The 25328-nt window shown below is 39.2% G+C and overlaps 1 protein-coding gene across 2 annotated transcripts in view; it reads right to left on the bottom strand.

Annotated features, from left to right (window-relative positions):
* Positions 1-3722: 3722 nt before the first annotated feature.
* Positions 3723-25328, bottom strand: part of LOC100010323 (RNA-binding protein 47-like) — a 108328-nt gene continuing 86722 nt past the window's right edge. The window contains exons 1-2 of one of the 2 annotated variants that reach the window (XM_056809649.1): positions 19772-19932; positions 3723-5763 (exon numbers count right to left, since the gene is read on the bottom strand). In XM_056809649.1, the coding sequence (XP_056665627.1) occupies positions 3743-5494 (1752 nt within the window). In that variant the 5' untranslated portion in view covers positions 5495-5763; positions 19772-19932 and the 3' untranslated portion in view covers positions 3723-3742. Of the gene's footprint in view, positions 5764-19771; positions 19933-25328 lie in introns of those variants that run through there. The other variant, XM_056809650.1, reaches the window with a different exon arrangement.

The raw sequence follows: 25328 nt of genomic DNA, 5'->3' as shown, positions 1-25328 counted from the left end.
TATCTCTCCTTTCCCTTTTCTCTCAGTGCAATTCTCTCAGCCCTTAATTGGTTTCTTTTACATCTCGTTCATATGTATACATATCACATCACACATATCATTCCATAGGATCATATTTACATATTCATCATATCATAATCAGCTGACTCTACACCCTCTTTCTGAGTAAATTCCTTCTATCTTCTCTATTACTAAGAGTAATTTTTGAGAATTACAGAAATCCTGTTTCCATGTAGAAACCTTTTCAACCTTAATGAGTCCCTTAAATTTTCTCTTTCTTATTTACCTTTTTGTGCTTCTCTTGTGTCTCATGTTTTGACTTCAAAATTTTTTGATTAGGTCTGGCTTATTGCTCAGGAATGCTTGGAAAGCTTCTCTCTGATAGCTTAAAGACTTGCCTCATGCTTAGGGGTAAGCTTTTGATCTCACTCTGATATTGCTCAGGTCAGGGGCTGATCAAAAAAAGCCTCAGCCTTCTGCTCAAGTTTTTGATTTCACTGTGTACTCGATCCAATCAGGCACACCCTTGATTGTCCTGTCTTGGAACTCCACCTTGAGCTTTAGGCAAAAAGATCAGTAATTAGTACTATCAGCCACCCTAAAATGTGAATTAAGTCCTTGTCCCAAGCCCAGACTAGAATTCCCTGGGCTGGGCCTCCAGACTTCTCCACAGGCTTGAAATTTCAAGGTCTATGAGTTGGCTTGTACCTCTGTTTGCTCAGGCAGGGTCTCAGAATCTGGATGTTGGCTCAGGCATAGGATCCCAAATCTTGGATAGCTAATGTGGGGTGCTGCATGTGGCTTGCTCTTGGCTTGCTTTTCCCTCCTTGCTACAGCTTCTCGCTGGCTCTGCTCTCCTCTCACCCCAGTGCCCCAGATGTTCATTGCCCACCTTTGGGGTTTTTCTTTTTTTGAAAGTTGTTTCATTCTGTCTCCTTGTTGATTCTTTCACTTTTATATTTGCTTTGCAGCGATATTTTAATCTTAGTCAGAAAGGATTCTCTTGGTGTCACAGAGATGCTGAGGATTACCCGATGTTACATTTTTTTCTTTAAAGAATGCTTTATTAACTACATCCTAAGAATGTTTGATAAAAGGAGCAAGAACTAAATAAACATAAAAGCTTTCCAAAATACAAAGAGTAAAGATAATAACTAAACTAATGCCACATTCAAAAATAGGTCAGGACAACCTTTTTGTTCTAGTTTGTTCGTAACCTAAAAACAAAACAAAAACAAAAAAGAAACCCCAAGACTTCACATTTCAAGTTATAGACTTATCTCAGTAGTGTACATGAAATGGTTTTGAAACAACAGGTACAGATAGACCAGAGGAGATAAGAGGCTCATTGATATTTTTCTGGCTATGTGACAAACATCAGTTTGCTATTTGCCACGATAAAATATCTTTTCTTCTTTTTTTCTTGCACTTAATTTACAGGCACATGTAAAATAGAGTAAGAACAAGGTGGCAGCATCTCATCCTATCAAAAAAACAATAGCTCCAAAGTAATTGTCTGCCATTGGCAATGAAAAAGAATATTTCTTTCTGTTTCACAGGATGAAGACCTGGCCCAAATAAAAACTCACTACATTATTTATCCTCATAGGCTAGAGTTTGGATGCAGGTTTCTTAAAACATTGCACAATTGCTCTATTGTCTCAGTGCTGTTTTAAAATCATGGAAAAGAATGGTAAGAATGTATAAAGGCCACAACTGGCACTCAATAATTTTATAGAATAGTTAAATAAAGATCATTTATATATAAAAAATCCTTCTCATGAGAAGATGAGAAAATAGGCAATTGGGTATCTCTTAAGTGATAGTTTTAAACAAAATCTTAACTATTTACTAAAGGAATGGTCCTGCTTTCTGTGCACACACAGAAATTTAACATTGCCATGAGAAAAAATTCCATGGGGGAAAAGATATGAAGGATCCACAACATGCCATAAAAACAGAACTGCATAATTTTACCTGTTGTGCACTCACTTTCATCAAATTCCTAATCATAGCTGATGCAGTCATAAAGTGGGTGAGAATCAGTATTTACTGTATTTTACATTCAGTCTGCTAAATAAAAGCCTTTAAAGAGGCCACAAAAGACTGCAATAATATAGTTCCTTCCTAAAAGCAACAAAAACAACAGCAACAAAAACGATCAACCCTATTAATAATGCTGAAATGAAATGGTTTCATTTTGTGGCAAAACCCACACCATGTACTCTCGCAACATAAAACAACTTTACAAATGTAGAGTAGAAGGTATTAACCTGCTTTAAAACTCCTACCTGTTTCTCCTCTTCTTGGATGGGCTCTCCCAAATGAAATTCACCTAAGTTACTTGTGTACAGCGAATGGCCAAAAGCCCCATTTTACAAGCATAGTGTTTCTAACATTTCCACCTATAGCAGAAATTTTACAATGAAACATAGTCATAAGACCACAAGTAGATAAAGGAGAACTTCCTGCTGACAAGAACTCTTTTGGACCCCGTCTAGTCTACAATTGAGATGCACATTCTCTGTCACTACAAGTTACTCTTCAAAAACAATTACAATTCAAGAGAACTGAAAAGGAAAGTCAAGGGGCAGCCAGGTGGCACAGTGGATAGAGCACCAGGCCTAGAGTCAGGAGGGACCTGGGTTCAAATCTGGCTGCACATACTTCCTAGCTGTGTGACTCCAAGCAAATCACTTAACCCCCATTGCCTAATCCTTGTCCTTCAGTCTTGTTACTAAGACAAAAGGATGGGTTAAAACCAATTTCAATGTTGGCCTGGATGATGAACAACCTGGGTGGAAGCCTTCTCTTGCAGGCTGTCCAAGTCCTGCTTCATTTAGCACAAGCTTTGAAGGCGAGCACCAAAGCACAGCCAAAAAGACACCATCACAAAAGGAGCCGAGTGGACTAGTAAGCGATTTCTTCTTTGTCTCTAACGACTCCGTCACCAAACATCCATATTGTCCCATTTGGAGGATGCAGGTTAATGGAACACGAGGAAGAGCAACAGTAAGTGGGAGAGGCAGAAATCTAAGAGAGCTCTCGGGAAATGTCAGACCACTTCTTCCTCCATGAAGGAGAGTCTGAATGTTGCGCTTCTTGTCAGAAAGAGAATGTATCCTAGATGCCTCCATCATCCATTGGCCGCCAGAAACGCAGTGGTTTCACTCGTCTTAAAATTGTACTTTCCAGGATTATTTTGAAAGAAGGTGCTCAGGATTGGCTTTGTTTTCAATAGCACTACCTTTTTGTATCTTCAAATAGCTAATATATATATATTCAAAATATGACCTAGCTGCATGGATGTTCTGAACATATAGCCAATATATACTTACTAAAGGCACCGCGAAATAAACATCTCTGGAGGGCAGACGTGAAGAAAACACCCGTCATTACCAACAATATGATTGCTCAAAAACCCTTTATAAACATACTCTTGTATACGCATAAGCGATGGATGGTATTAAGGCACAGCAAGTGGAACCCTCTGAGAAGTGTGGCAAGCAGGTGCATTCACCCTCAAAGTCACAAAAATGAGTGACTTCATGAGTGTAAAATGTTTCAACATGAATATTTGGTCAGAGTCTTCACTTGTAGGGTTTTACACATCTATAATTACCAGAAGTTCAAGCCTGCTCTTCTGCGGTAGGTTCTTCTTCATGAATGGTACAGTGTTCCTTCAGTGGTTTTCGGTTTGTTTCCATGACCCCCCCCACCCCCACCCCCACCCCTACCAGTCTCAGTATGTCTGGTAGTCTTCGTGTATGGGAGGCTGAATGGTAGCCGAAGGGAATGGCTGAGGAATATAGCCACCATAACCTCCATAAACGGGAGCTGTGGCTGCGGCGCTCTTCTGTACTGTGGCTGATGTGGCTGAGGCAGGAGCAGCAAAGGGGATGTAACCGGCACCGTAGAGCCCAGCCGCGGGAATTCTCTGGACGTTTGGAGCCCCTGTGAATACTGGAGTTATCGGGCGTGCCTGGAAAGGTGGAGGGGTGGAACCAGCAGGTATGGTGGCAGCGGCGGCGGCAGCAGAGGCACCGGCTGGGTCTGCTTGTACTGCTATGGGGTTGATCATGTGTTCCATTGCATGCATTTTGCCATCTTCCAGCAACTTGGGAGCAGGGCCAGCCTGAAACATGGAATACTGGGCGCCAAGAGCAGGGATTGCCACTGTACCGGGTTTAATAGGAACTGGATTGGCGGCAGATAATTCCAAGTTCGGTACAAACTCATATCCTCTTTCTCGCCACTTTCCTTTCCCCTCATGATATCGGCTATAGATGCCACGGCCTGCAGAGTACCCCCCGAAGTAGGATCCCCTGGGGCCCGGGGCTCTGCTGCCAGCTGTGTCTTGCCCTCGGCCTCTCACGCTCTCTGCCTTCACAAAATAATCTCTGTTGGGCCCAAAGAGAGCACTGTAGGGATAGCTGTAGTAGGCCAAAGTATAGGGATCGCACGAGTAAACATAGTTGAGCTGCTGGACTTCTGCTGTCACACTTCCTTTGACTGCCTTCCGATAGCGTGCGTATTGCTCTTTGTCTACTGGTTTGGCCAAAGTAACTCCAAGACACGAGCCTTCGAGCTCGGTGCCATTGAGGCTGTTCATAGCACGGATGGCATCTTCCCGGCTGGTGAAGTGAACAAATGCGTAATCGCGGATCTTTTTGACTCGTTCCACACAGCCAAACTGGCTGAAGGTCTTTCTGATCGTCTCCTCGCTGGTTTTGATCATCAGATTTCTCACGTACAGGATCTTAACGGTTTCCATGACATCTTCGTCGACATCCATCTCTGGCTCTGCCCAGTCCACCGCGATCTGCTGTCCCCACAGCTGGATCCTTCCAGGCATGAGCTTTCTCCTGGCCATGGCCGCTGCCCGGTGGCTCTCGTACTCTATGAAGGCAAACCCTCTGTTCTTCGTCTTATCCGTGGCACTTGCGTACACGATAACGTCTAGAACCCCTTCGGTCACCTTAGAGATCTCTTCCAGGATCTCGTCTCTCTTTTTCATCTTAGGGATGCCACCGATGAAGAGTCGGCAGTTATCCACACTGCAACAGACTCCCAGAGGTCGACCCGGTCTGATTTCATGATTGTCCAGTTCCCTCACGGCCCGCTTGGCTTCGCGCTTGTGAGTATACATGACAAAAGCGTAGCCGCGGTTCTTCCCATCAAAGTCCATCATCAGTCGCATCTGGTAGATACGCCCCACGGACTCAAACACTGGAACCAGCTCGTCTTCATACACGTCTCGGGGAATTTTACCCACGAAGACCTCACAGCCACGCGGGGGGTGCAGCCCTTCCCATCCAGGGGGAGGACCACCATACTTGCGCTGACCGTTTTCCTGTGTCATACTGTAGCCCGTGCGCTCCATGAGAGCCAACAGGGCAGCCTCATTAGGTGCCCCGGCTACACCTTCAGGAGCTTTGGCTGCCGCCGCGTTGGTGGAATCATTGCTCATCTTTGTAGCGGAATCTGCTGTCATTATGTCAAAATCATTCAAAATTTGATGAAAACAAAAGTGTCTGTGTCGGAGCCGGAGGAGAGCCAGTGAAGACTGAGGGTCCTGCAGGGAGTGTCTGCGAATAGTGGAGTCCTCCGGATGCTCTGAAGCACAGATGCCACGCAGGAAGGTGCGTCACTGGGAGAAAGCCACGACCTTTAGTGATCTGCTGTCAGCAGAGCACTGGCGGGTCTCACAGAAGACGTGGCACTTCATTTTCACAGGCTCGGGCCAACAGTTGCATCTGGTTTCTAGAAGGGGAACAAAAAACACTCGTCAAAAAGCAAGAGCCAAATGCTCCGATGTTACATTTTTGAACCAACTACTCACAGTATATGTGAACTGGCATGGACTGTACACGAGTAAATCACTATTAGCATTATTCATTCTTACATGAAATTATTCTTATTCTTACATGAAACCCCAATAGAAAGAATGTCCTCATGCTTATTGCGCCATCAGAAAAATAACAAAGTGTAGCCCTAAGTTACAGTTGGTGAAATTCTGCTGTTTGAGGAAAAGTCTTTTAGGACTTTCATCTGCTGCTATTTTAAGTTTTGTATCTAATCGCTCTTTAGGCCACTTGTCCAAAGTGCTTCTACAATCTGAGGATGCTATAAGGGGATGTTTGTCTCTGGGAATGTGGAGGGAATGACCTTGGGAAGAGGAAGGTGGGTTTCTCTTGACTTAGTTTCCCCATATTGGTAAACAAGGTCTTTTCCCACCTACATAAGCTGAGCCTGGCTGTGATATTCTGGGACCCATAATGAACCTTTCTATTGGATTAGCTTCTGACTATAACCCATTCTTGAAGTCAAGTACAACTGCAGAACAGTACTGGTGCTGCTATGTCTCTCTCTTTTTCCTCACATAGAAAATCCTAGTGTTAAGGGCAAGGGTATAATGATGCCTCAATTTTTCATTGTACCAATTAGAAAAGATAAGTCCCACTTGTGACTTTTGACTGAATGTTATATGCTAGTCCTACCATAATGAGGAACAATTTTAAATTGTAATTTGCATTGCGGATAATGGAGAACAAAACAATAGAGGACACTTTCCTGCTCTTAACTGATAGGGTATTTATTTGATAGGAGATGAATCTCCTGTATGATAATTATCATGTCCTCCATGGGGGAAATTGGACTCAGATTTAGATAGATGAAGAAGAATGTAACATTCATAAAAATTAAATGGAGCACATAGTTTTACGGAGTAACAAGATCAGTGTGTGCACCCCATTGGCTCTCAAAGACAAATACTTTCATGGAATATACTTTGACTTATAAAGGCTTGATATTTTTTAATAAGTTCTAATTCTGCAATAAAAAACTAATACCTAAAAAGAGCTCATTTTGCACATCAGAACCTCCTGCACTTCTTTTGTGGTAGAGAGCAGTGATCATATAAAATATAAGGTTTGGATAAAATAGTCAGAGACGTTGAGGACTTAAATTCTCTGACATTTCAGGAATAGCTTTCTAATTTAATATTACTAAATTGTATTAAGATCTGTTTTGTAAAGGCTATAGCAGGAATATCTAGGAACCTCTACACTGGCCAAATAGTCCTTCTTTGAAGATCTGCCTTCAGAGAGAGACCTACTCCAGAATGTGGCCATGAGACCTGAAAGAAACTCAATCAGAGATTAAATGGCTATCGGGAGTGGGTTATTAGGGTACACAGATAATTGGTTATTGCAATATCTGGAGGACATGTAAATTCTACCCTGTGCCATTTTCTCTATAAGGTAAACTTGTGGAAGAGGACTTTCCCAACCGATTTTGTCAATGTGATGGCCATAGGTAGCAAGGCTATAGCACTGAAGAACTCCTGAGTCATTTTTTCTGGACCATTTCTAAAAGCCAGCTAGTACCAGCAATATTTAACCCTTTTGCCTTACTTACTAGAAAGAAATGTTCAGTTTGCTGACTGAAAAAAAAGTGTTATCAGTTAGGTTTCTCTGATGTGATATATCAAAAGACAGAGAAGGAAACCTCAAGTTTTCATTCTAATATCATTACTAAAACAGAATTCAGTGTTCTAACCCAAACCTGTCTTCAGCGGCAAAGAGTATGACTAAAGCTCAATATGACTCTCCTAATGGCTTTCCGATTCTCACTAATCCAGTAATGCAATTAGTGAAGCAGAACTTGGACCAAGTAAAGAATACTAGACTCTCCTTAGTGACCTAGGAGATAATTCCTGACTATTGCAGTTATATTTATGTCTTCAAAATATACAAACTATTTCTATAATTTCATATACTCATAAAGGCCTTAGGATCATACCAGCATATAGGTTTTGATAAGATAAGGTAAGATAATCATTAGGGAGTGCCCCCATTGGATGCTGTCAAAGTGTCAAGGCAGGCCTTTGAAGTATCATAGGACGATTTGTGAAATTGATTACTGATTATCGATTTATAGTTAAGAGGTTTGTTAATCACAATAGTAATCATTCTAATTAAGTTTTCCCATTATAATCAAGCTTTAAGGCTTTGAGGCTTAGAATATTATTGCACAAATCTAATGCCAACTCTCAATAAGCAAGCAAAATAAGATGTTGGTTGAGGGAGATAAGAAAGATGAAGGATGACAACCTTGGTCACAAGATCTTTTACTAGAGCTGGATTCTGATAGTACAAGGAGTAGTAGATAAGGAACCTCCTAGAGAATGTCCCAGGGAGATATTCTAATATCTGTGCCTCCCCTTCTATTACACCATGCGTGAACTCTGGAATGACCCTGTCTGGGAAGACACTGTGGGGTTATTTCTTACAAGGGGATATTAGCCCAGTTTAGGTTTTCCAGTCACCATGACAGACGAAGATTCATAGTCAGATTATGCAATTAGGAGTCAATCACCATTTTAGTTTGGGGGTCATTTCTTAACCTTATGTAAATACTAAATAAAACAATCTATTCCAATGGTGTAAAGTCCCTTTGGTTACTGAGAGACCACTGACCTTTCCTTTTGGTAACCATTAGCCTTGCCATTAAATGCATAAGCTAGGTTCTTTTGTGCCTCAGTCTCTCATGATCACAGATTTCTTGCAACAGTACTTAAAACCATAGTTGATTGACTCACCAGACATTAGTAGGTTGTAGGAGATAGCCAAATCACCTAGTAAGTCACCATTTGCACAGTTTCTCAGGTCATGAACCTTCTTCTGAGAGAAGAATCCCATTGGCTGTGAGAGCTCAAATAATTCTTTTCCAGTACACAGATTATGACTAATTAGACTATCTAAATAACCCAATCTCAGAAAAACCAAAAGAAACCAAAAGTGAACTCTTGGTGAGCAAAAAGGTCCAAACGGATTTATGAAGAAATTCTACCAAACAGTTAAAAAATTTTTTTTAAATAATGAATTCCAATTGTACATAAGCTGTTTGGAAAAGTAGATCTATGAATTTAGTCTTGAAACATAAATTAAGCAGAGTCAAAACAAAGGAAGAAAGCTACATATCAGATTCTGCAGAGAATCTTGGTACAAAAAATTTAAATACCAACAAAATACAACACTCTTTCCTGTTTGAAACATTAGGAACCTTAAAGAGTGATATTATAAGTCAATTAGGGGAGCATAGAATAGTTTACCTGGCAGAAAAGGGAAGAATTTATGACCAAACGAGTTAGAGAACATTAAAAGATGTAAAATAAATAATTATATTAAATTAAAAGGTTTTTGTACAAAGAAAACCAATGCAACCAAGATTAGAAGGGAAACAACATACTAGGGAAAAATTTATGACAAATTTCTCTGATAAAGGTCTAATTTTTCAAATATATAAAGACCTAAGTCAGATTTATGAGAATCCAAGTCACTCCACAATTGATAAATGGTCAAAAGATATGAATAGACAGGTTTCAGATGAAGAAATCAAAGCAATCATTAATCATATGAAGAAAATGTTCTAGATCACTCTTGATTAGAGAAATGCAAATTAAAACAACTCTGAGGTATCATCTTAGGTCTATCAGATTGGTCAGTATGACAGTAAAGGAAAACAATAAGTATTAGAAGGAATGTGGCAAAATTGGGACACTGATGCCTTGCTGGTGGAGTTGTGAACTGATTCAAACATTCTGGAGGGCAATTTAGTATTATGCCCAAAGGACTATAAAAGAATGATTTGATCTACTAACACTGCTACTAATCCTGTATCCCAAAGAGACAAAAAAGGACCTGTTTGTACAAAAATATTGATAGCTGCACTTTTTGTGGTGACAGAGATTTGGAAACTTAAGGGATGTCCCTCAATTGGGGAATGGCTGAACAAATTGTGATATATGATGGTGATGGAATTCAACTGTGCTATAAAGAATGATGAACAGTGAGTGAGTGAGGGGAACCTCTAGAGTGAGTGAGGAGCACCTCTAGGTCCTTGGGAGCTGCCTACGACCACCAAAGACCTACCCCTGAGAGCAGCTAGACCTGAATCCCCAGCAGGCTAAAGAGCCCAGACCTTGGGTGTTGGCAGGAAGATAGCACAGAGCAGGGCAACCAATGACAGAAGCTGCAGAGATTCGAGAGCTTGCCTCAGGCAAAATCCTTGCTCCTTAGCTCCATACACAGAGAGCCCTGCCTCAGGGCATACTCAGTCTGAGGTTAATCCTATCAGGAGCCCTTGGAACTCCAGGAAGCCAAGCCCCCCCCACCCCCCTCAGAGAGCAACTAAAACTAGACTTGAACAATTGGAAGAACATTAACTGCTCATGGATAGGACGAGCCAATATAATAAAAATGACCATCCTACCCAAACTTATTTATCCATTTAGTGCCATACCCATGGAACTCCCAAAATATTTCTTTACTGATTTAGAAAAAACCATAACAAAGTTCATTTGGAATATCAAAAGATCAAGGATATCCAGGGAAATAATGAAAAAAATACACAAATGATGGGGGCCTTGCAGTCCCAGACCTTAAAGTATATTACAAAGCAACAGTCATCAAAACAATTTGGTACTGGATAAGAGACAGAAAGGAGGATGAGTGGAATAGACTGGGGGCAAGAGACCTCAGCAAGACAGTATATGATAAACCCAAAGATCCCAGCTTTTGGGACAAAAATCCACTATTCATTAAAAACTCCTGCAAAAATTGGAAGACAGTGTGGGAGAGATTAGGAATTGATCAACACCTGACACCCTACACCAAGATAAATTCAAAATGGGTGAATGACTTAAACATAAAGAAGGAAACCATAAATAAATTGGGTAAACACAGAATAGTATACATGTCAGACATTTGGGAGGGGAAAGACTTTAAAACCAAGCAAGACTTAGAAAGAGTCACAAAATGTAAAATAAATAATTTCGATTACATCAAATTAAAAAGCTTTTGTACAAACAAAAGCAATGTAACTAAAATCAGAAGGGAAACAACAAATTGGGAAAAAATCTTCATAAAAACCTCTGACAAAGGTTTAATTACTCAAATTTATAAAGATCTAAATATATTGTACAAAAATCCAAGCCTTTCTCCAATTGATAAATGGCCAAGGGAAATGGATAGGCAGTTTTCAGATAAAGAAATCAAAAGTATTAATAAGCACATGAAGAAGTGTTCTAAATCTCTTATAATCAGAGAGATGCAAATCAAAACAACTCTGAGGTATCACCTCACTCCTAGCAGATTGGCTAACATGATAGCAAAGGAAAGTAATGAATGCTGGATTGGATGTGGCAAAGTCGGGACATTAATTCATTGGTGGTGGAGTTGTGAACTGGTCCAACCATTCTGGAGGGCAATCTGGAACTATGCCCAAAGGACGACAAAAGAATGTCTATCCTTTGATCCAGCTATAGCACTTTTGGGTTTGTACCCCAAAGTGATAAGGGACAAAAAGACTTGTACAAAAATATTCATACCTGCACTCTTTGTGGTTGCCAAAAATTGGAAAACGAGGGTATGCCCTTCAATTGGGGAATGGCTGAACAAATTGTGGTATATGTTGGTGATGGAATACTATTGTGCAAAAAGGAATAATAAAGTGGAGGAATTCCATGGAGACTGGAATGTCCTCCAGGAAGTGATGCAGAGCGAGAGGAGCAGAACCAGGAGAACATTTTACACAGAGACTAATACACTGTGGTATAATCGAATGTAATGGACTTCTCCATTAGTGGCAGTGTAATGTCCCTGAACAATCTGCAGGGATCTAGGAGAAAAAACACTATTCATAAGCAGAGGACAAACTGGGAGTAGAAACACCGAGGAAAAGCAACTGCCCAACTATAGCGGTTGAGGGGACATGACAGAGGAGAGACTTTAAACGAACACTCTAATGCAAATACTAACAACATGACAATGGATTCGAATCAAGAACACATGTGATACCCAGTGGAATCACGCATCAGCTATGGGGGGTTGGGGGGGGAGGAAAAGAAAATTATCTTTGTCTTTAATGAATAATGCTTGGAAATGATCAAATAAAATATTATTTTAAAAAAATTTATCCTAACCACCTGATTCATGAATCCTTTAATTCTGATATATTCTTAGCGACTTAAACAGTTGGTCCAATTATTCATAAGTTATTGTATTACTAATTTGATTCAACTAACTTTAGTTTATCAACTGTTGTGATAAAGGGGGAAATCTGTTCTTTAACATGAGCTTCTTTAGACCTTTGACTTTGTAGTTTGCACTTTTGCAGTTTTATCACTTAGCCAAATTGTACAGTTTCAACTAAAAGACCCTTTGTTGTTGTTGTTGTTGTTTCTAGAAAAGCTCCTATTTTTACTTAATAGTATATAGAAATTGTGGTATTTGGGCATACTCAAATAAGCTCTTAAAATTCCTGTTAATATATCTTATTGTCAGATCAAAACCTATTCTAGCTGTCAATTTACTTCTCAGGGCTTTCAAATTGTATCTCTAAAATTTAGATAAGGTAACTTGAGAATTTTTACCTGTTTCAAATATTTTGCTGTATTGGTCCTTTCATTTAAATGTTAGGTAATTGCAAGCACTTTGATCTCCTTCGGTTAGCTTATTTTTGGAAAAGGTCCAAGACAGTGGCCGCGTGACTGCACTTGGCTATTTTCCCAGTAAATGTACTTTGCTGAGGGAAAACAATTTTTATTCTTTTCTTTTCAATTTATCATGTAAGTTACATATTTTAAAAAACCTTCATATTAATTCTCTCCCAATATATTAATTAAAACAACTTCCAATCTACCTTTGATTAAAGTTCCCTAACAATGTTTCCTTCAGATTTCAGTTTTCCTTTCAAACTTCTGCTCCAAGCAGAATAAAACCTTCATTTTTTGTTTCTATTACTCTTACTATAAATAGGGAAGAGGTGACTGACTACCTTTTACTTATATTTAATAGCCTAATAACGAATCTTATTTGATTTCTGGACTGGTTGAATTTCCTTTGCCAATAGCATTATGCATAGTTTGCATGAAATTTAATTTTCTTCACAGCACAATTACATACAAATTTTGTATGCATGTATTATGACATTATAACAGATCATATTTGAATAGATAAAAACAATTTCTCAATACAGTCAAGTACAAGACTGATTAAAAATTCCAATTTAAACCCCACACCAAGTCTTTAATACCTATGCAAATTTACATATATTGATTATGAAGTTAAACTACTATATGTTGTTTATTAGAAACATATTTGAGGCAGGATAACACACAGAATCAAAGCAAAAGTCTGGAGCAGAATTTATTATGCATCATCTAAAGTAAAAAAAAGAAAGCAGGAATAGCAATCATGATACCAAAGAAAGGTAAAGTAGAAATTGATTTGATTAAAAGAGATGAAGAAGGAAATTGCATTTTGCTAAATTGCATTCGCTAAATTTACTTTCTGATTGTCTGTTTTAAGATTTTATTTTGTTTGTTAAGTTCACATATTGGTTCTAATCTAATATATTCTGTTACACTATGTCACTTTAAGTTACTGTGTTTTGACAACTAGCTATATGTGCCTTTATTTGTACCTTCCCATATGACTGGACTGGAAAAGATACTCAAAGTCCCTTTAAATTGTTTGTAACAAGAGGTAAGGGTCCATTTAGTAGCTGAAGTGCAGTGGTATAGCACTATTCCCCACCTCCTCATTGTTAAAAATAATAGATGAGACCAGAGGAGCTGGGAAGGTTTTCCTAGGGACCATTGTACCCTTGGATGGCTCCCAAGAGGGAGCATTTCCCATGAAGCCTAAGATCTTCTGGATGGCTTTTAACTCTTCAGCTTAATATACCTCCACTAGAATGATCTAGATACTTGGTGACGTTTTAGAGCCAAAAGGTTTTCTTAAATGAGATGCTACACTACTGTTTTTTATGAAGCTATTTTCTTAGTGAAAATTAATGTATCCCAAGTTGGTCCGCGTGTTTGTAAACACCCTCCTCAGGGGGATCATATAATTGTCATAAAATTCTAGTTTTATAAAAGTTTTTCTTGTTTGAGAGAAATTTTAGGATAAGAAACTTGCTACCTCCTAGAATCTAGGAAGTGAACTGCTTGGAGAAGTCGCCTTGGAGATACCTGCAGAAACTTCACACTGCACTGAAAGATTCAGAATAAACTTTTGGATGTAGTGAAATTGAACTGTGTGGGGGTGGTGGAATGCATTTGTTTTCAATGTACATTTTTATGCCAAAGAGGGCTGCCCCTAATTGGCTTTTTGTCAATGCGTCTAGCAATCATTGGTTTTCTTCCCTTTCCCTTTTATCCCCCAATTATTGCAATATTATGTTTACATGACCCATTGGGGAGATTAGTCTCCCAAAGGATTACAGGGGTGATTGTGTAATCAGAAACGGTTACCCTAAAAAATACAATTCCCAGCACCCTACTCTCTTCCTGTCATGGGCTGATTTAGATAGGATATAAATTCTGTGGAGTTCCATCTCTTGCTTTCTTGTCTTCCTATCACGGCTTTGGTGGAGTAGGTTTTTTGAGCAGGTAGAAAAACTTAGTCATGTGGTTCTATTTTGTTAGATACTAAACTTTATAGAATATAATACTTGGAGTATTGGATATTAATTTAAATCCTACAGGTGGTAAGCAATCTGATGTAGATTTTACATGTGCAATCATGGAAAACATTCTCCCATATTAATCCTGTTGTGGAAGGAAACTTGAACAACAAAAAAATTAAGAAAGAAAGAGAAAAATATTTGATTTTTTTCTGATTCAGACTCCATCAGCTCTTTCAGAGGCAGTTTTTATCATGAGTCCTTTGGGGTTGTTATAGATCAATGTGTTCCCAAGAATAGCTAAGTTATTTCTATTTCTTCATCATATGATATTCCTGTCACTGTGTACAATATTCTCCTGGTTTTACTTCCCTCTGCTTAAGTTCATATAAAGCTTTCCAGGTTTTTCTGAGCTCCTCCTGCTCATCGTTTCTCACACCACATTAGTATTCCATTAAAATCTTACACTATAACTTACTAAGCCATTCTCTAATTGATGGGTATCCTCTCGTTTTCCAATTCTTTGCCCCCACAAAAAGAGCTGCTTTAAATACATTTTGTATATAGAGGTCTTTCCCCTTTTTGTTGTTTATCTCTTTGGGATACAAACCTAGTAGTAATATGACTCTGTTAAAATGTATGTACTACTGTATAGCCTTTGGGCTTAGGTCCAAATTGCTCTCCAGAATGGCTGGATCAGTTCATAACTCCCCCAACAGTGCATTATTGTCTCAGTTTTCCCATATTCCCTGAAAGTTTTGTCATTTAACATTTCTGTCATACTAGCCAATCTGATAGGTATGTGGGGGTGACACCTCAGAGTTCTTTTCATTTGCATTTCTCGAATTAATGGTGACTTAAAGCAGTTTTGTATGACTATAGAGAGCTTTAATTACTTTGTCAGAGAACTGCCAGTTCATATCCTTTATTGGAAAATAACTTGTATTCTTACATATTCAACTCATTTCTCTATGTATATGAGAAATGATGTCTTTATTAGAGAGACTTATTTTTTAAAAAATTTTGCACCATTATGATTATTGTGTATTACTCTCCATCCTATTTCCTCCTGTTTAATTTCTGGTTGACACTGTCATCTCTTAATTTGCCCTCTTTTCATTGAGCCCCATCACCCTTCTCTTGTCCCCTTCTCCTCCTACTTGCCTGTAGAGTAACATGTGTCTACCAAATTGATTGTGCATGTTTTCTTCCCCCATTGAGCCAATTCTGATAAGGGTAAGGTTCACATACTTTCCTCCTGACCTCCTCCATCTTCCCCTGTAGAGTAACTATTTTTTGGTCTGATTTATCTTGTTCTGAAAAGGGGAAGGTTGAGATCCCTCACTAGTATGGTCTTACTAATATTTCCTCCTTGAGCTCCTTTAATTTTTCCTTTAGCAATCTAGATGCTATAACGTTTGGTGCATGAATATTTAGTAATGGTACTATTTCATCGTTTATAGCCATATATGTGACAGTATGTAGGCACTGAATTCAAGAGTCTTTTTTTCCAATTCTGATGCAGAATCTTCCATAAAACAATGGAGTCTGAAAAGGCTTAAAAATTTCACCTGCAGACTCTTTAAGGTTCCTTACACTCCCCAGTGTCATCATCCATCTAGATTCCTTTGGTCACATCTCTTGGATCTCCTATAGTGAGGGAGAATTCCGCACTGAGCATAGTGTGGAAGAATCTCATTTGGGATGTGTAACCCTTTACAAGTCACTTAACCCCCACTGCCTATAGGGCTATAAAAGTATATTCTGAAGAGCTTGAAACAGACCACAAAATACATCAAATGACCACAAACTCAAAATACCCCTCAAAAACTCAAAGGAGAGAGGTTGAGGGAAAATTAGAAAAACAAAACAAGATCAATACAAGAAAATTATGAAAAATCACAATGGAAAGAGAGATTCAGAAACTCACAGAAGAAAATAATAATAATTGGACAAGGGAAAAGTAACACATTCCTAAGACAACAAGAAGTAATGGAGAACAATCAAAAGAATGAAATAATAGAATTGACTATGAAGCATCTCATCACAAGGACAACTGACCTGGAAAACAGATCAAAGAGAGACAATATAAAATAGTTGGACCCCCAGAAATTTACAAACCAAAGAAGAGGTTAGACACTATACTTCAGGAAACCATCATGGAAAACTGCCCAGAAATTCTGGAATAAGAGGATAAAATAGAAATTGATAGAATCCATTGATTAGGTAAATTTTACCTTTAAGAAACCCAAAGATAAAATTTAAAAAAAATTATTCCTAAGTTCCAAAATGAGAAAATATTACAAACAACAAGAAAAAATACTGTGTAGTTACAGTCAAAATAACACAAGACTTAGCAGTGACAACATTAAAAGAATGCAGAACACAGGACACAGTATTTTGAAGAGCAAAAGATCTGGGCTTTACATGCAAGAACAGCATATTCCACAAGGATGACATAATTATAAAAGGTAGGTCTTTGGAAGGGTTGTGTATGGATGGAAGACTTGAGGTCGAGGTGAATGTGATGAAATGAGCTGAAATGGTAGTAGAGTAGCCCAGGAGGAGGTAGGGTGGAATGGCTATCTCATAAGGAGAAAGAATGAGTGAAATGAGTGTCGTAGAGATGGGAAGGATGGAACAGAATGCTGACAGTGCTAGAACCAGACTGTCATCAGAGCAAGGATAAAGAAAGAACAGCATACATAATTAGAAGTGTAATAACCTTCTTAAAATATAGAGAAAGAGGAAGGAAAGGGGATGGGATAAGGGAGGGCCTGGGACATCTGAGGAGGGATATGGTGAAAAGTAAGGAACAGGGGGACAATTGGTCAGGAGTAATAGCGTACATGAAAATGCACAGCTAGTAACTATGGCATTAGTGTAAATGGGATGAATTCATCCATGAGAAGAAAATGAAAAAGAGAAAGGATCAAAAACTAGGACCTGACAATGTGTTGTTTACAAAAAACACAGTGAAAATGAGAGACACACATAGAATAAGGTGAGGGGCTAGAGCAGAATATAACCTGCCTCAGCTGGTCCAGAGAAGACAGGGATTGTAGTCATGCTCTCTGAGAGAGCTGGGGCTAAAACTGATATAACTGGAAGGAATGAATAGGGTAACTATATTATGTTGGGAGGTATTCTGGATAAGGAGGCATTATCAGTGTAGGACCTGCATGCCTCAAGTTTTTATAGCATCCAGTTTTTTAAAGGAAAAACTAAATGAGATACAGATGGAAATAGATAACAAAATAATTCCACTCTCAGAATGAGATAAATCTAACCAAATAAATAAATAAGAAAGAAGTTAAGGAGATGAATAGAGTATGTCCTGGCAATAGATTGTGTTTGGTGCCCAAGGATCAGTCTAGTTAAATATGACCCCAATGATGTATGAATCAGATGGGATGTTGATCAAATTAAATGCTGATAGAAACATAGAGAATGAGATCTAATATTACATTGCTAGGAGAGTAGCTGTGAATTGATCTCAAGAAAAGAAGATGGAAATATACATTAACACTTGTAAAGTTGTTTGTTGACTTGGGGATCTCATTACTGGGATTAGGCCCTAAGAGCATTATTGAGAGGGTCAAAAGCTGGGTATGAATGGAAATATTAATGGAAGCTCTATTGGTAATGACAAATTAACTGGAAATAACACAAATGCACTGAGTGGAATAAATGGCTAAATAGATTGTGATATCTGAATAAATGGATTGTATTATATTATTAGAAATGGCAAATATTGGAAATACAGAGAAAATCAGGAAAATAAATGAAGAGATGAAAAGAGAATAATACATACTATGATTACACTTACAAAAACAGTCACCAAATCAAGAGAAAAAAGCAAAAAAAATGAAACCAATCTAAGAATAATTCAAAAGCAGAGTATGTTTTTATTAGAACATGTATATAATTTACATGTTTAAAATTTTTTGTTTTGCATATAATTTTTATGCATTTCTTTTAAAAAATTTTTGTTACCGGTGTTGGTAGTGGTAAATAGGCATATAATAAAAAACTTGACAAAACACTTAATCATTATTAGGTCCTTAAGAAGGATTCGATTGAGCATTCTAATGGCCAATTATATTGAGACAAAATTGGATGGTAGAAGTAGGAAGGAAAAGTAAGAATAAGGAAAATTAATCCATATAAAAAATACACAAGTTTTTATAGTGAAGAGAAAAATGTTTTGGGTGAGGGGGGTTTTGAACCTTACTCTCATCTAAATTAGTTCAAAGAGGGCATATATATATATATATATATATACATATATATATATATGTATATATATATATATACACACACACACACTCTTGAAAATCTATCTTATTTAGCAGAGAAGTACTGAGGGAAAGATATAAAGAGAGGGAAAGTAAAGGAACGTGGTGGTCAAAAGCAAAACAATTTAGAGGAGAGGCAGTAGGAAAAGAGAGAGAGAAGGATAAAGATAACAAAATAAGATGGAGGGAAATGCACTTAATAATTATAACTGTCCATATGAATGAGATGAACTCACCCCAAAAGGGAAGCAGATAGAATAAAATAAAATGAATTCGAATCCAGAATCTAACAATATGTTTTTGACAAGTTCAAATCGGGCACAAAAAAATCAGTTCTATCAGCAATAAAACCACTGAGGCTGAACTCCAGGCTACCAGATATTTATTAAAGGGAGCTGGCCTCATTCAATCAACAGTACCCCGGAGATCTTTCTCATGATCTGAGATGTCCCCTTCCTCCAAGTGCAAGTTTTTATATTGCTTTATTCCCAGAGGATCAAAATGGTACAGAGTAAAATGCAAAGTCTCTATGGTTGACGGACTCATATCTCAATTCTCCAGAAGGCCAGAAGGTGATGCATCTGCATGAGTGGTCACAGGATGGACAAGGCAAAGGCCATCTCTGCTGATGAAGTGAATGACTATTGCCACTATTTCCTCATCTGTAAAAGGAACTGGAGAAGGAAATGACAAAGCACTCCAGTATCTTTGCCAAGGTCCTGAAGAGTTGGACATGGCTGAAAACAACTTGACAGCAATACCGTCACGATCTCCGACAAAGTCAAAAGGGAAATAGAGCCAATTAAAAGAGATAAGCAAGTGTGTGGAGAATTCTGGGGAGACTCGTACCCCCAGAAATCACTTTAATGAGCAGACAGGAGGCTTGATAAGATGCTGTCAGAGAAAGGTGGCTTAATTTGGAGAAAATAGTGAATTACCGGGAAGGGGAGAGAAGGAGGGGAAGGGAAGGAGGGGGGATTCTGCCCATACAAGTGGCTTACCTGGGGCAAAAGTGTCCTCTCTTCTTCTAGGTACAATCACAGATTTTTATAATAGTCCTGATGCAAGATTCTCCTCTTCCCCTCTGTCCAGTCCTGCACAAGGAGGGGCTGTGACGTTTACAGTCTTAAACGTGTGATTCTCAGCATTACATACCCCTAAAGCCCCCAGTTATCAAGAAAACCCCGTGACTATCATGGGATTCCCAGGCTGGGACCATAATGATACTTTTGAAACTCCCTGTGCTTTCCCTTCTTCAGCTTATCTTATAGCTTGGCTTTCTTCCCAGGGTACAGACAAACTCTTCTCAAACTTTTTGAACATAGTTGTGGAGAACCAGAAGTTTTATGGGGGTGGGGTGGGGGCAGCTCGTTTTAGTCTAAGGAACAGTGACACTCAGGGGTCTTGAGAATTGGGGTTACAACAAGCCAAATACTACTCTGAGAATGACCCACGGGATCTCATCCCCACCCGGGGAACTACATCTTGGTAAAAGGCAGCTTAGACAATAATGCAGTATCAATAGTAAATAAATAGGCACCAAATCACAGAATATGCACCATCTGGATGCAAAAGTTAAACAACTCATTTGAGCAATTAGACAGTAAAACTATACTAATGGGGACTTCAATTTTCCCCTCTCAGAGTAATATAAATTTATGCATAAAATAAATGAGAAGAAAGTTAAGGAGATGAAAAGAATCTTGGAAAAGTCCTATATGATAGATTTCTGGATAAAATTGAATGGAAATAGAACATGTATATGTCACCTTCATGAAAACTGACCATATATTAGAGCCTAACAACAAAACGTAGAAAAACAGAAGCATTAAATGTGCTCTTTGCAGATCATAATGCAATAAAAATGACAGTATGTGGAAGCATAGATTAAAACTCAATTGAATGGGGGGGGGCAGCGAGGTGGTTCAGTGGATTGAGAGTCAGGCCCAGAGATGGGACTTCCTAGCTTCACATGTGGCTTCAGAACCTTCCTACCTGTGCAGCCCTGGGAAGTCACTTTGATACAGCAGAGGAAAGCCACTGACCCCAGATTTGTGTGGGTCAAAGGCTAAGGCCCAGAATGGTTAAAAAACAGGGTTGCTCCACCTTTTACATATATGCTGGGGCTACGGGATAGGGAGAGGTAATGATCAAAGCAAGGCCTGGGAGTCAAGACAGCTGGTTATTGATGACAGCTAAGTAGACATTCAAGGCTCTGCTGACCAAACAGGACCAGGGATCAAAACCTAGTCAGGAACAGGAAGAGGCGATAGACCAGTATACAGTCAGGGAAGGGAGGGGGTGGTGGTTAGGGTTAGGGCAGCAAGCTGCTTGTGTACTAGTACTAAGAGATCTAAAAAGGACTGAAGGTCAACTATCAGCTGAGGAGAGGAAAGGGGGTTTGACTCCGAGGCTGTTTTTGCAGGCCTTCTTCTTCAACTCAATCCTTATTGCTTAGTCCTTGGTCTTTTTCTTAGAATTTTTATGAAGAAGGAATGTAAGAGTTTTTTCAAAAATCAGCTGGCAACGAAATCATGTCATCTTAAAGAATTTGTGGGTCAAAGGACAAATCATGGAAATGATTGTAATTATCAAGATTCTCTGGATTTAACAAGTAGCAAACTTTGGGTCAGAGAGAGAGAAAGAGAAGCATGAGCCACTTTCTTGGCTAGCTGAGAGTACAAGAGCCTGGGACCGTCTGGCCAGCTAGCTAAGCAAACCCAGAACCATCCTTTCTGGTCCAAAGTTCCCGGAAAAAGCCCTGACTTCCTGTAGTCTCGGTAAACTGGTGCTCTTCCTCATGTCCCTTTCAAGGGCCTCTCTTGTTAAAGGACTCATAACTCAATCATGACAAGAGCTGAGTCTTCTAGACACCAACAGTCTAGGTGGCCATGGCTGGGATTTCAGTACCTCATCTCTCAGGAGAGCTCAATAGCTACTCAGTTGGTCCTCAAACTCATGGCAGCTTTGACAAAGGCCTCAATAAAGGGAAGGAGGATGGAACCTATTTTGACAGCCTAGAGGAGAATCGTGTTGGAGCTTCTGCCCTAAAATCAAACTGTTTTTCAGTAGAGCGGGAAATCATTCCACAGAGCATTTCCCAATTCAGTATTGATTTTCTTGCCCAATCAGTAATTTCAGTAAAGAAAAAGATAACAATGAGACAACACACTAAAATCTGAGGGATGAGCCTAAGCAGCATTTGAGGGAAATTACTATCTCTAAAACGGAGAAAAAGCAGATCAAGGAAGTGAACATGCAATTTTTAAAAACTAAAAAAAAGAACAAATTTTAAATCTCCAACTAAACGTCAAAATGAAAATATTGGAAATAAATGATGAACAATATTGAAAGTAAACAAAACTAATAAAACATGGGCTAGTGGAAAAACAAAAAGAAATATGTAAGATATTGGTTAATTTGATTTCTAAAAAAGAGAAGCCAATGAAAATGAAAAGAGTCACCCTAACCAATGAAGATGAAATGAAAGGAATTATAAGGAATTATTTTGCCCAGTGGTATGCCAATAAAACTGACATTCTGAGTAAAATGGGAGAATATTTACAAAAATATAGACTGTCCACAGAAACAGAACCGTCAAATAACACTATATTAGAAAAAGAAATTGAACAAGCAATAAATGAGTTCCCTGAGGAAAAAAAAAATGCCAGAACCAGATGGATTTGGAAGTGAATTCTACCAAGCTTTCAAGGAACAATTCCTCCCAATATCACGTAGACTATTTTAAAAATCAGTAAAGAAAGAGTCCTGCCCAATTCCTTTTTATGACACAGATATGGTGCTGATACCTAAGCAAAAAGGGAAAAGAAAACTATAGAGCAATTTCCTTCATGGATTTTGGTGAAAAATGTAAATAAAATCCTAGCAAGGAGCTTACAGCAGTATATCAGAAAGATAATGCACTATGACCACTGGGATGTCAAGAATTCAGGGCTGTTTCAGTATTAGGACAATGATCAGCCTAATTGACCAGATCAGCAAGAACAAAAAACACGTGATGATTTCACTAAATTCAGAAAGCTTTCGAAGAAATATACCGCTCATCACTATAGAAAACAGTAGAGAGTACAGGAATCAATGGTGTTTCCTTAAGACAATGAATGGGATTCATCTACAACCATGATCTGTAATGAGAATAAGCCAAAAGCCTTCCCCAAAAGATCAGAGGCAAAGCTAGGACGTCTGTTATCCCCTTGTTTTCAATATTGTACCAGAAATCCTAGCATAGCAATAAGAAAAGCAAGAGGAAGTGGAAGGATTAGAATAGAAATTGAGGAGGCAAAACTATAACTCTTTGTAGATGATCTGAATGCACACTTGCAGAAGCCTAGATGAGCCACTAAAAAACCAGCTGAAATAATTCACAACTTTAGCAAATGTACAAGATATAAAATCAAACCACACAAACCATCTGCATTTCTACATATTATCAACAAAGTCCAAAAGCAAGAGGTAGAGACATTCCATTTAAACTCACTATAGACAGTAAAAGCTATTTGGGAGTCTTTCTCCCAAGACAACCCTGAAATGCCATGAACACAGTGGACAGAAAGGCAGCTCGGAACAATTAGAAAAATATCCATTGCCCGTGGGGAGGCTAAGCAAATGTAATAGGAATGATACTTCTACGTGATTTGGTCGCCCAACTCACCAATGGTAAAGAGACACGCAAACCAAAAGAACTCTTGTGCTCTGAAAATTGGCTACAAGGATAAAAAGGCAAGCATCAAAGTGGGGGTGTGGGAAGACAAGGGCACATACAGGAGCTGTGAAACATCACAACCAGTTTGCAGAGTCACATAGAGTTATACAAAATAACAAGAATGTCTCAACTGTTTAAACCAAAAATGATTATTGGGCTTTTTATGCCCAAAGGAGGCCATTGATTAAAAACCAGAACCCACAAACTCCAGAATCTTGATGACAGCAATTTTGTGGCAGCCCAGAATCAGAAACAAAGTAGATGCTCATCATTTGGGAAATGGCTAAACAAAGTGTGGTACGTGAAGGGAATGGACTACTACTACTGCCTGGTAAGAAATGATAGGTGTGACGAGAACAGAAAAGCATGGAAGGGCTTTTGTTAACTGATGTAAAGTGAACTAAGCAGAGCCAAGAAAGCAGTGTACACATACAATATGGCAGGGGGCAGAGAGGAACCCTAATTATGGAAATGGAAATAATGACAAATCAAAATATGAAAAATATATGTAACAAAGAAGCAGCGAGGTGTTCTAGTGGCTAGAGAGCTAAGTCTAGGGACAGGAGGGTCCTGGGTTCAAACCTGGCCTCAGATACTTCCTAGCTGTGTGACCCTGGGCAAGTCACTTAAGCCCCCACTGCCTAGCCCTTAGAGCTCTTCTGCCTTGGAACCCATACATAGTATTGATCTCTAAGGTGGAAGGAAAAGGATTTCTTTGAAGAATGCGCAATGAAATATTAAAGATCAAGTGAGCCTTGAAAGAAAATGGGAGATAGCATCATCTTCCCTTCCAGGAGGTGCCACCGATGGAGCACACTGTACACATTTTCTGAATGCACGGGTCGGTAGTTGTGGATTTCTTCCTTCGTAAAACAACAAAAAAAATACTATTTCTCACATCGGATGATGGTCAAAGAGGAGGAAAGGGAGGGAGACATGGAATACTGAGGTGATATAAGAACAAGAAAACATCCATACTCATTTTTACAAGGGGTGAGAATCTCAATGGAGGTGGGAAGGAAGAAAGGGTTTGGGTTAGGGTGCAGCAGCAGCAGCAGCTTTCAAACTATACTGCAAGTCAGTGATTGGGAAAAGGATTGTTGTTGGGTAGTGTCTGGTTTTTCATGACCACATCTGGATTTTCCAGGCAAAGACACTGCAGTAGTTTGCCTGTTGCTCCTCCAGAACATTTTACAGAGGGAGAACTGAGGCAAACAGGGTTCAGGGACTTGCCCAGGGTCACACATCAGGAAAGTGTCTGAAGTCAGGAAGCTGCATCTTCCTGACTTGAGGTTGCTCAAAGCCGAGAGGCTGACCAATGGAAAATACGCAGAAGCAAACAATAAAATAAGTGCTCAATAAATGCCAAGACAACAATGGGAGGGGGCGAAGGAAGAGAGAGTGTTTGATGCAACAAAGAGGTAGGAAAAGTGAACAAAGTTTGCAGAAATTTGACAAGAAGTCGGCGCTTTATGCCATGCATTAAAGTGCCCACAGATCGAGGAATCGGATGGCCAGAGCAGAGTCATTAGCCAGTCAGAGGAGCGAGGAGGAAATGACGTTGCCCATGCATGGATGGGCCACTCCAGAAACAGGGACAGAGGGCCCCAGAAAAGAGAATGCCCAATTGTGCTGCTGTACCATGGAAGTGCTTTGGGACAAACAAGGCCAAGGCAGCTAGAAGAGGAACACCCAAGTGAGGAAAAGCCTCTCTAGTGGCGTTCTCCAAGGAATGCTCCATGTGCAAGCAATCTAAGGAAGGGATCCCACTTCAGACAGCAAGATCTGTTCTCCAGTAGGTGAAAGGCATGAGCAGGAGTTTTCAACAGCTACCA

This window comes from Monodelphis domestica, chromosome X, assembly GCF_027887165.1.
Source record: "Monodelphis domestica isolate mMonDom1 chromosome X, mMonDom1.pri, whole genome shotgun sequence".
Classification (NCBI taxonomy): Eukaryota; Metazoa; Chordata; class Mammalia; order Didelphimorphia; family Didelphidae; genus Monodelphis; species Monodelphis domestica.
This window is presented reverse-complemented; position numbering and strand designations above follow the sequence as displayed.